The sequence below is a fragment of the Salvia hispanica genome, chromosome 3, assembly GCF_023119035.1.
Source record: "Salvia hispanica cultivar TCC Black 2014 chromosome 3, UniMelb_Shisp_WGS_1.0, whole genome shotgun sequence".
Lineage (NCBI taxonomy): Eukaryota > Viridiplantae > Streptophyta > Magnoliopsida > Lamiales > Lamiaceae > Salvia > Salvia hispanica.
In genome coordinates this window covers 7,031,555-7,043,099 of record NC_062967.1, presented here as the reverse complement: position 1 = coordinate 7,043,099, position 11,545 = coordinate 7,031,555, and the positions used below count along the sequence as shown (strand labels likewise).

Genomic DNA, 11,545 nt, shown 5'->3' with positions numbered 1-11,545 from the left:
AAATTTTAGGCATGCTTGGTATGATGGAATGGAATGGAGGGTGGAATGAAATGGAGATAGAAATGAAATGTCAATTTCCTTAAATTTCCTTTGCATTTTCATCAATTTACTCATTCATTCCATTACATCAAGCAAATTAATATAATGAAAGTAGAAATCACATTCCATTCCATCATACCGAGAAGTCCCTATGAAGTTAAAAAAATTTAACAAATCCCTCTACAGTTATTTGTTTACGAAAATTCACAACCTTCCACTAATTTCGTAAAATATCTTATAAATCAAACTTAATTTCGTAATTTTGTAAAAAATACGTTATCTATACAATCTTCTTTTCGCAGGTAATTTTAAACAAAAAGATACATTTATTTTTTATTTTTGGTAATTACCAAGGGTATCCACTGGCATTTCCGCATGTAATTTTAAACAAAAAGTTATTGATCTCCTGACCATGGTTAAGGATGAACGAGTCCCGTGCCATTCGACCACATCCCTTGAGTTAAAGATACGTTTATTTTAATACAACAAGAGACTTATAACTTGGTCCAAATAAAGATACGAGTCCATTTCATAGTTGTCTAAATTAGTAAAAAGAGGAACAAACATCATTTTGCAAATTTGTAGCTTTATATATATAATATGTTCCTTGAAAAAGTAAATTGTGATGTAAAATTTGCTCTGCCTTATAATTAAAAATATCCCAAATTCCCAATAGAAAAGTTGCTTCCCTTTTTAATACGATATCCCTTATTAATATGGTTGCATTAATATGACAGATTTATTTTCATCCCTATCCATTTTTTCCAAAATGAAGCAATTCGATTCATGATAAAAATGTAGAATAAAATCTTGGATTTGATAAATACTCCTAATATATAAATGTAACTAAATATAGGTGACATGATTTTGTAAGAAATAGTAATTGGATTAGAATTCAACCATCCATAAAACTACGTGGTGAAGATTCATTCAACCGTAGAGACAGGAAGAGTTTTACATATCAATATAAATATATATATATATATATCTCTATATATCAATTGGTGGTTTTCTCGACGACGTCTATGGCGGAGAAGTCGAAACGACGAAACTAAACGACGCCGTTGTTCTCCTCTCTGCGTCTTTGTTTCCGTCGTTTTTGGATTTTTCGTTTCGCCTCCGGAGATTATCCGGCCTGGAAACCCTAGGTTAGTCTGCAATGACAATTTACAGCTCTTTTGGTTGATGCCGATTAGCTTTGTGATTTTAGCTCGCGCGTGTTGTTATCGCGTTTTAATCTGTTGGCTTGAATGCTAGAGTTTACATCCAGTGCTGGCGCAAAGCTGAATTGTGTTGTTGATAGACGTTGTTGCTGTGATTTGATTGGTAGCTTTGTGAGAGAATGTGTTTCGAGTTTCTGCATTCTGGAATGGTACTTCGGAAATGTCGATTTTTTATTGCTATCCTTTTCAATCTCGTTACATTTTGTAGTGGCATATGATTAGTTGTGATGTGATGATAGAAGATCTGGATTTGTACCGAGTGCAGTTGTTTGATTCGCCGCTCAGAGATTAGGTGTACAAGCTCTAGGTTTTAAGCTTCGTGGATTTTGGGTTTATGAAGTCATTGTTTTGATGATTTTGACAACAATCAGTGACTTGATCCCAACAAGGTGTGGATTTCATCTGCGATGACAACTAATTCTGAAGAGTGGATTTTTTCCTAAACTACAGAATTATTTCAGAATTGTTAGTCAATGTGAAGTAGGATTTGTAATAACATTACAATAAGTAACTCACACTCATTGAACTCATTTTGAAAAGTTGATATGGATTGCATGAATGTCACGCATTTTCATTTATATTCATCTCCCTGGTTACCTAACTGCATGATGTGATATCCACCTAACACTTATTATCTAAATTCTGCAGATATATGAAGTTTTGCTGAGTTTGGTCTGGCAGTCTTTACTGAAGTTCTTGACTTCATATTTCAAGTTTCATAAGAAGTGTGTAACATGATCTGATTTATAACGGCTTTCTGTTCATAAGGCGGATAGATTTTCACTTTCTCACAAGTGTTGAGAAACAACTATGTTGTTTATCTACAGGTATGTGGTGAGTCTCTGTTAGTGATATTGAAAAATTTCCATGGCTGTCGAACAAAACAATTGATGACTGATTTTTCTATAAACATCGAGTCAAATGGGTCTTTTTTTTATTTGTTGTAGCTGCAGATATTGTGTTGGCAAGGGCCAATGTTAAGTTGTTTTGTGGGAGGGCAACATTGTTTCAATACCAGCCTTCTCTGTGTATATCCAGCCGATGTTTGTTGGGACATCAATGTGTAGAAGACTATTCACTTTGGTATAAGGAATCATGTCTCAAGAACCAGCCAAAAAATTTCCTCTTAATGCTCAAGATTATGAGTTATATGAGGAAGTTGGAGAGGGCGTCAGTGCTACTGTATACAGAGCTCTTTGTATTCCACTTAACGAGGTTGTTGCAATAAAGGTTCTTGATCTTGAGAAGTGCAACAATGACTTGGTACGTCATTTTCTTGTGAACTTATTCTAGTCTGAAATTGAATACTATCCCAATATGTCGTAACATGTTGGCTGTTGCCTTTTCGGTCCATGATCACTACTTCCCTGATAATGTTTTTAAACTTTCAGTGCTTCACTTGTTTCTTTTTTCTTCTGCTTAACTAAGACCTAGTTGTTTATCCATGTTCAAATGAGTTCCATAGTTTTTTTTTTTAAGTTACATATTTAATGCCTGAGAATATATCTTCTGTATCTGCATCTCTCATTCTAGGAAATGCAATTTTCTGTAACTTTGAATAAGTTTTTGCTTGAGTCTGTGGAAAAATATGACATGCTCTACATAAAACATCACTATCTCAGACAATTGTCTAATAGCTGAAATCTTACGTTAACTCCATTGGGTTACTAGCCCTTTTCAATTAAAAGGGTATTCCATAAGATGGGAAATACAAAAAACATCTAAGTACAAGTCAATGCATATTTTTAGGATTTATGACATGGCTTTAAAGATTACATGTTTGATTTTGTAAGTGTATGATGCCTGTGATTGATATCGAGTTATTAGCTGGTTAGATTGGTGGGGACCCCATCTGGGATTGAAAATATTTTCAATTTGTTATCATATATCGTTGTTCGGAGTTATTTATTCCAGCAAATAAGAAGAAAGTTGCCAACTTGGGGTAAAACGATAGATGGAGTGCATTTGAGAAGAAGGAATTTGGAAGTAAAGAAGGAATTTGGAAGTAACTAATTTTCAACTGGAATCTATTTTGGATAATTGATGAATGATTGCGAGGCCCAAGTCCAATCAATATCAAATGATTCAAATTAATAGTTGTCTAAGTTATATAAAATGATGAAAATACAAGCTTTTTAACATGACCTTTGACACTTCCACAGCATCGCACTGAGTGTCAACCACTTACGTTGTGTTGGCGATCTTTCTCTATTTTAACAAATTTAACACCCAAATGTAGTTTGGGCACCATAATGCGAGTTGGCATGTTGGACTCCTACATGTAATTCATACGCAGATCAAAATAATATGGCTGTAAGTTTGTGCCTGGAGTAAAAAGTTATTGCACAACACACAAGTTATGCTTTCCACCTATAGTGACACCATCATTTCCTACATTTCTCCGTTTACCATTCTCTCTTCTCCAAATCCTTTTCATTCAAGTTGATTCTTCCTTTTGTTCAAACAATCATGCATTACTTTTGTAACCATTCCTATGTTTCCCTAACATTCACTGGAAAGTGATTTCCACTCTCGCCAATGTGCTGCTGTTTACAGCGAGTTCACAGCCCTATCACCATCAGGATGTCACACAATGTGCGCCATCCTCCTGAGTAGTTCTTGTCACACATTGAAACTTATTCCATCATTTCCACAGTTGGATTTTGAACAGTTCTAATGGTTTGGATTGATCTTAAAGAATTTCGAACAAACTTCATCATCAGGTATTTCTACTGCAAGCTAGAAAATCTGTTATCGATGTAGACGCTGATGAAGGCGATGAAACTCATGGTGGAAGGACTAGAGTTAAGAGTGTTGATAAAATACAGAAGAATGCCGATCAATTGTTTCTATGTTCCCATGTACATCTCCACTTTTATCTGCAACTGCTTTTAGAATCACGTAAAGCTTTGCCACCACCAGGGGACCATGCCTGTCACTGACATTTCCTAAAAGCGTCACATTGATTGGGCTCAGATTTTTATTATTTCCACACAAAATGTGACCATTTAGCAAAATGAAATGTAGGAATCTTGTGTGTCATCTCAGCTTCATGGTGCCAGAATGTTGACGAGTGTTTGCTTTGTTAAAATTGTGGAAAGGTTTGTTACCTCATTGTTATTAATTGAAGGTTGGACCTTTTTGTTAGAGTCAAGGTCAGGTTAAATCTTCCCCCAACTTACCTTAAGAATCTTACTGGCAAAGTGGTACTTCAAGTTGTTGCTAGTTAATTATGCCCCCATATTGACCTTATCTTCAATTTTTTTTTTCTGTTTGCCTGTATCATAATAGGATGGCATTCGGCGAGAGGTGCAAACCATGATTCTGATTGACCATCCAAATCTCTTGCGGGCTCACTGCTCATTCACTGCTGGCCATAATCTATGGGTTGTTATGCCTTACATGGCAGGTGGATCTTGCCTACACATTATGAAATCATCTTATCCGGAAGGTTTTGAGGAGCCTGTTATTGCTACATTATTACGTGAGACCCTCAGAGCTCTTGTGTACCTTCACAGCCATGGACATATCCACAGAGATGTGAAGGTATGATAACTTTTTCTCTCTCTTTGTTTACCTCATTTAGCTTCTATAGTTCTATTTTGTCAATAACCTTGCATGTTCTTATTTCATGTTTGATTTAATTGTTGAGTTAAAAACCATTATCTACTTTTGCACTTGGAATCATTACTGCACTCTGCTATCTAGTAGGACTTCTTAAATTTAAAGCTACTTTTAAATATACTATAAGTTGATCTGGCTTGGATGTTTACTAGTATTTCACATCCAATACAGTCTCATGTGATGTGATTTTTTTGCATTATGTGCTTGAAGAAACAATCCTTCTTTAGTTATGCCAATTCCGAATTTGTAATGACTTGATGTATCTCTTTTGGTATGATATCACAGTCAGGGAACATACTGCTTGATTCTAATGGTGCTGTTAAATTGGGAGACTATGGAGTCTCTGCATGCATGTATGATACTGGTGATCGTCAGCGTACACGTAATACTTTTGTTGGAACACCTTGCTGGTAAAATATCTCTATGAATGAAATTTTTATCAATTATGTTCTACAGGGGCTAACAATTTTTTTTTTAAATTTTTTTGAGCCTTTTTATATATCTAAGTATATATGTATTTTGTGTAACAGGATGGCACCCGAAGTCATGCAGCAGTTACATGGTTATGATTTCAAGTGAGTATCTAAAGAAGGTTATTTATCCATCTTGACTGTCTTTTATCTTTCTCAAGTTGTTTGTTGATTTATTTTATAGAGCAGACATATGGTCATTTGGAATCACAGCACTTGAACTTGCTCATGGTCATGCCCCTTTCTCCAAGTACCCACCTATGAAGGTTAGTAATAATTTATATACTTATAATCGTTGTTCCTCATGTTAAATATGGTGAATTATTCAGTCTTATAATGCTACATTCAGGTTCTGTTGATGACGCTACAAAATGCACCTCCAGGTCTGGACTACGAAAGGGACAAGAGGTTCTCTAAGGTATAACCTTTTGTGCTAGATACTTGGTGCTGTTCTTTTATTTAGTGCTAAGATACAAGTGTCAGCAGTCTTTCAAAGAGATGGTCGCTGCCTGCTTGGTGAAGGATCCCAAAAAACGCCCCACCTCAGAAAAGCTTTTGAAGCATCCCTTCTTTAAACATGCACGCTCAATTGAATATTTGGAGCGTGGTATCCTTGCCGGCATGCCACCTCTAGGAGAACGTTTTAGGCTGCTTAAGGTCTAACATGCTTTCTATTGTCTCGTTTGTTTACCTTCAATATCATTTATTACAATTATGTCTAACTATTGGAATGTTTTTCGAGGATTGCTATTACAGGCAAAAGAAGCAGATATGCTGGTGCAAAATAAGGCACTATATGAGGACAAGGAACATCTATCGCAGGTAAGGAATGAACTGTGCCTAATCTTTCCATATTTATCTTAGAACAAATATGCATATTATAATATGTTGAGAACCTAATTACAATGTTTAGGGACATTTGGTTGAATTATGAAATTGATAAGCAATGGGCTATCCATTTTGCGAAACAGAAGTGTGGATTCATCATCATATCTACTACTATACAGCTGCTATTGTTTCATCTTTAAAATCTGATTAAATCAAGAAATGGTTCTTCTAAAATGGAGCCCATGTTATCATTTCCCATTGTAGTTAAATCTTGAAGGTATTAGCCAGATTGAGGCTTTTTTTTAATGATCTAAAAGACGAAAGGCCCTTTTTTTTAATGATCAAGAGGCATTTGATTGTTCTCATGTTCCTACTGTGATTAAATCTTCTTTCTACTTCTCTCCAGCGGCATTTTTTCTTAAATCTAGTAATTTTGATATGATATTTTTATCCTCAACTAATATGTGAGAGGGAATTGCCGGAGAAATCAAGAATTTTAATCTTAAGATAAAAGGAAAAGTTAATGATCTCGTCAGATTTTTTTAAATAAGGATCTTGTGAGAAAAAAAGGGTACGAGGACGTATTGAAAAAAAAAACTAAAAATACAAGGACTTTTAAATGTGTTTTGTCTTATTAGAAATTTAGAACGTTAAAGTTAAAACTGCATGTGTTGTACTTGTTGAATTTGAATGAATAAAGTATTAACATTGGATATGAGGAAAATTGGTACTAGTTGTTTGGTGGAAGCGCATGTCAGTGACTGCTTTTGATGCTGATATTGCATTATGAAATTTGTATTCTGACGGTTTTTTGTTAAAAAGAGTGCATTAATCAGCTAGTCAGTAGAGTAGAATATTTAAGAACTAGGCTGCAAAATTACTAGATTAAAATGTTGGTGATATTGGTAGGAAGACATAATGTGCAATTTAATTTATTTACATAGATTTGAGTGTAGTTTTATGGATGGCTGATCACAGGATGTTTGACTTTGACATCATGCTATGATATGCGCATATAATGTCAGACTAGTTGCTTCTGGTGTCAAGTTTTACTTATAAAAAACAAGGATCAACATGATACGATTTATTGGAAATGTGAATTTCATTTATGACAGTATCATGCACTTGTATGATGATTCTAGCCATCCCTCATCTTGAGCTGTTGTATGCAGCAAGAGTACATTCGAGGAATCAGCGCCTGGAATTTCAACTTGGATGATTTGAAGAACCAAGCTGCCCTTGTATGCCATAGCCTCTAATAAATTGGTTTTATTGCTTGAATTCTTACATATTCTAGCTTCTGAATATCTCTTGATGCTAGCAGATTCCAGATGATTTTGTATCAAACTCCGATGATGCAAGTGTTAGTGGGAAGTATGCTGATGGTCAGGAAAGTTTGTTCTCTGAGAAGGATAGTGATTCCAAAGCTGTGTCTAACTTGGAGGTATTGCTTCTGTGCTGATTCCTGGTTTTCATTTTGTAATATCAGCTCTAATTTTTTTTATTTTCTCCGTCCATTTTCTTTCTGATGTTTGTAGTTATTTTCTTTTTAAAAATATTTGTTTTCTATCTTCTTAGGATGAGCTCAATGATTTACCTAATATGGAGGATTCTCTTGCTGCATTTCCAATGAAACCTCTTCAGGCTCTGAAGTATGCTATCAAATCTATTGACCTCCGCTCTTCTTTCTGTACTTTAAGAATGATTTTGTTTAAACTTTAGGACTCAGTATGGTAGGGACGGGTAATTGCTAACAGCGCTTCTTGTTGGGAATCTTGGGATGCATGGTCCTAATATCTGATCTTTATTATCAGTGATCTTGAGTGTTCTGTTAGCTGTAAAGAGTGTTCCAAAAGATTATGCAAGAAAGATGAAAGTATAATAATGGCTTGGTTTTCTTGATCTAGGCCTCTATCAAGTGCTTCAGTGCTTATAACAAAATTTAAGAGATATTAATGGCTTGCATCGCTCGGTTTTCTTGTTGGATCTTTAAATTGACGTATTTTATTTGTATGACATCTATGTGCTCAAACCAACTTATTACCAACTCAGAACATTCATCTCCTCATATTAATTTGTTTTGGCCGTAAATATTGACAGTCAATTCTTGCTTGAGGTGTTCAACTCCCTTTTGTTCAATACAGGGGTTGTTTTGATGTTAGTGAAGATGATATTGCTGCTACTAGTCCAACTTCAAGAGATTCTGTTCCTTCAGATTTTGAACAGCAAAATCCACAACAGTCATCTACAAGTGCTGTGGATCGAGAAGCAGGAACAGATGATGGTTTGGATCCATCTCATTCTTCTATTGCAGGACGCAGAAAATTTTCCAGTGGCTCACTGCTACAGGAATACGTGCTTTCCCCAAGAAAACTTATTGGTAATGGGGATAGGTAAATATTCTTTATCAGTAATTCTAGTACAAAGTTGAACACCTGTATTTTGGTAGTTGCCGTTATTGAACTTTGGTTGCCTCTAATGTATTTTACCCTTCAAATTTTTCTTCACTAAAAGCCTCTAGTTCTGTTAAGCTGTTCTGCAATCTCTTCTTATACTTCCACAACTATCTGGAGCCAATTTTTGTAAAATGCATCTTTTGTTGAAGATGCCTAATATTTTCGCACTCTAATTTCTATTTCTTCTATGACTTTTAGTTTAGCTCTATTGAAACTGTGGACAACTAATATCTTTGAGTGAGATCAATTTCATTTCCCTCTTCCGCATTAAAAACCGGAATCATCAAATTGCTTAGGGGTTCTAGCTCTCCAGCATTTACTCCATTTGCTAAAAGATTACTACATGGGAATGTCCTGCATCCTGAAACATTCCTATATATTCTTAAGGATATTGGAAGCATATTTATTAAATACATGTTGAAAATATAGCTAAATCATCTTATTTCTCCTTAAATGCATTGTCACTTAACATTTTGAGTAGTTCAATTTTGATTATAATGTAGAGATCATCTGCAACCAAGATTTCAAGTAGATCGGAATTCTAGTGGTCCACTGCAGTATCGTCACAAGAAAGATTTCAGTATTCCTAATGCAGGTAATTTGTAGACTGCTGTATTGTTTGCTGATTGATATGGACTCGACATTCTTTTTTTCTGTCTTTTTTTAATCATATGTATCCTTGCAAATATATTAATGCATCCGTTTTAGGCGAGGATGCATCAGAAGGTGCTATAGTTGAACGGAGAGGACGTTTCAAAGTCACATCAGCAGATGTGAGTCCCAAGGTACCATTTGTGGGCTCATTACTATATTATGTGCATGGATGGTGCCAAGATGGGCCCTCTATATGCCATTTTCCAACCATTGTTGTGTTTTTTCTTTCTCTTCTATTTGTTTTTGCTTTTTTTGTTTGTTTTGTTTGAACACTTTTTTTATTGTACGGTGTAAACCTTAGGTAAGAAGCTTCCCCCTTTAATGTTGGGGGTCTTCTTAACTGGTTTGCATAGTTCACTTAACTTGTAAACCACTGTGAAGGGCATCAACTCTACTTTCTACATGCATTGGCTATGAAAAGTGTGCTGCTAGTTGCACCCAGCTTTTAAGTGGCTTTGGAATAATGACACGGATTGTGGATGTTTGCAATTTTTTTTTTGATGGATACCTATCTCTTCACTTAGGGTTCAATGAACTTGGTAAGCCCAGTCTCTGGTGGTTCAACAAGCCCAACAATACCAAGCCATTCAGGTGCTTTAATTCTTCCATCATTGCAATTCATCCTGCAGCAGAACACTGCACAAAGAGTAAGCACTGCTTAACTGAGTCAGATCTTCTTTGATTATTTGTTGCTGTAACATTTCCGTTCATCTTGCCAGGACGAGATACTTAAACTGATGAAGATGTTGGAGCAACCTTCTGGTAACCGTTTATGCTATTTTAACTTTTGATTGCGTACTAGTTACATCTGGCTAAATTTTATCCTCCCCCAATACAATTCTCTTTTGTCAATACACTCTCTGTTGTTGTACAGAGTTTATTCAAAGTAGCTGATATATGCTCTGTGCAGGTAATGGCACTGAGCTAACTGAAGCTGGAACACTTTCACCGGTAACCATTCATTGATATATAGAGTTGTAATGCTTGAGAAAAATAATATTTACTCTGTTTTTCCACTGTTACAGATAAACCCGACACTTAAGGAGCGAGAGTTGCAAACTCAGATTATGCAGTTGCAACAAAGGTATGAGATCAAACTCCTGGATTCCAATGGGTTGTGTTGTATTTTATCATCATCTCTGCGCTAAAGTGAGTTTCAAATTTCAGCATTGGAAGTGTGGTGGATGAGCTCCATAGAGTAAAGGCGAAGAATTCTCAGGTTTGTCTTTGCATAGCAAATGCTGAATAGCTATTTCCGATATTCAGATTGATGCAACCTCTCTGCTCTATCTTTCGATCTACAGTTGGAAAGAAAATTAAACGCAGTACTCAAGCAAGACGACAAGGTACAATGATATGGAGTTTCTAGGAGAAAAGGGCAGTGAAATGATTTATGATGATGACGTCGACATTCCCCTCTCGCAATATGTTTGATCTGTTCCTGCAAAGGAGGAGGAGCTCTTGGCATCTCATAATTTTGTTGTGGGGATATGTGATTTGTGCAGCATAGTGTGAATACTAGTAGTGTTGGTATTACCAGTTGCGAGTGGCATGTGTTGTGGTATTTCAAATCGTTGTTCCATTATTGTAATTAATTAATTTGATCCAATATTGAGAATAATTGTTATGGCGCCTAGTTGTACCGCTGCTGCATGCTATTTTATTTCATTTTTTTAATCTTTACACAATGCTTTGGTGAAAATTTAAAGGTTGGAAGTTAAAAATAGAACAATGATTTAAATGTACAGAGGTGTTTCGGTTGGGTTCAATCGATAATATCGTCCAGAAACTTGACCGAATGACTGCAACTTGAACTTAATGTTCTTGATTAGTGTCCTTCCTGTTTCACACAGTAGGAACACATGGTTATTGTACTCGGAATCGTTGTACTACAGCATAATATTCGGAAATTTTGAATGAGTATTAATTTTAGGATAAGATATCAATATAAGATTGTTTAATAATTTTGGAATACAAATTATTGTGTAACGCATCCATACAGACTTGGGGCCACGGAGGCCCTTTTTCTCTTTCAAGTTTCAACTGACAAGGACTCAGAAGGGGACGTGCAACTTAATAATTTTATCCTATCAACCTATTACCTATATGAATATAAACTTATACGTATAGCGAGTATGTTCAATTCTTCAAATTAAAATCTAAGAATCAACATAAAATATACTTCCAATTGTTCCACGTACTGATATTTTCGTGTTTGACAACTTGAAATCAGTTAGCAATTGGTATGGTT

General features: G+C 35.5%; 1 protein-coding gene across 8 annotated transcripts; it reads left to right on the top strand.

Annotated features, from left to right (window-relative positions):
• The first annotated feature begins 1,020 nt into the window (after positions 1 to 1,020).
• On the top strand, positions 1,021 to 10,930 carry LOC125213944 (serine/threonine-protein kinase BLUS1-like). Of its 8 annotated transcripts, none has more exons than XM_048114759.1 (24): positions 1,021 to 1,187; positions 1,297 to 1,411; positions 1,528 to 1,651; positions 1,911 to 2,089; positions 2,210 to 2,525; positions 4,554 to 4,808; positions 5,172 to 5,296; positions 5,417 to 5,461; positions 5,541 to 5,622; positions 5,706 to 5,774; positions 5,843 to 6,013; positions 6,113 to 6,178; positions 7,357 to 7,425; positions 7,509 to 7,628; positions 7,763 to 7,836; positions 8,329 to 8,577; positions 9,144 to 9,235; positions 9,349 to 9,413; positions 9,819 to 9,941; positions 10,014 to 10,056; positions 10,205 to 10,245; positions 10,320 to 10,378; positions 10,462 to 10,513; positions 10,599 to 10,930. In XM_048114759.1, exons 5-24 carry the CDS (start codon positions 2,358 to 2,360, stop codon positions 10,647 to 10,649), a joined length of 2,019 nt encoding a protein of 672 aa, XP_047970716.1. In that variant the 5' UTR covers positions 1,021 to 1,187; positions 1,297 to 1,411; positions 1,528 to 1,651; positions 1,911 to 2,089; positions 2,210 to 2,357; the 3' UTR covers positions 10,650 to 10,930. The 8 variants fall into 8 exon arrangements, with proteins under 8 accessions (XP_047970716.1, XP_047970711.1, XP_047970715.1 ...); XM_048114754.1 differs by having other exon boundaries at positions 1,024 to 1,187; positions 1,310 to 1,411; positions 9,349 to 9,425; XM_048114758.1 differs by having other exon boundaries at positions 1,024 to 1,187; positions 2,216 to 2,525; positions 9,349 to 9,425.
• Positions 10,931 to 11,545: the final 615 nt, after the last annotated feature.

Bases quoted from the DNA above. Each gene is read 5' to 3' on its own strand.
- LOC125213944 (XM_048114752.1), top strand. From the start codon at position 2,358: ATGTCTCAAGAACCAGCCAAAAAATTTCCTCTTAATGCTCAAGATTAT. The intron at 8,578-9,143 runs GTAAATATTCTT...ATTATAATGTAG, and splicing joins CTTATTGGTAATGGGGATAG to AGATCATCTGCAACCAAGAT. The intron at 10,514-10,598 runs GTTTGTCTTTGC...TTCGATCTACAG, and splicing joins TAAAGGCGAAGAATTCTCAG to TTGGAAAGAAAATTAAACGC.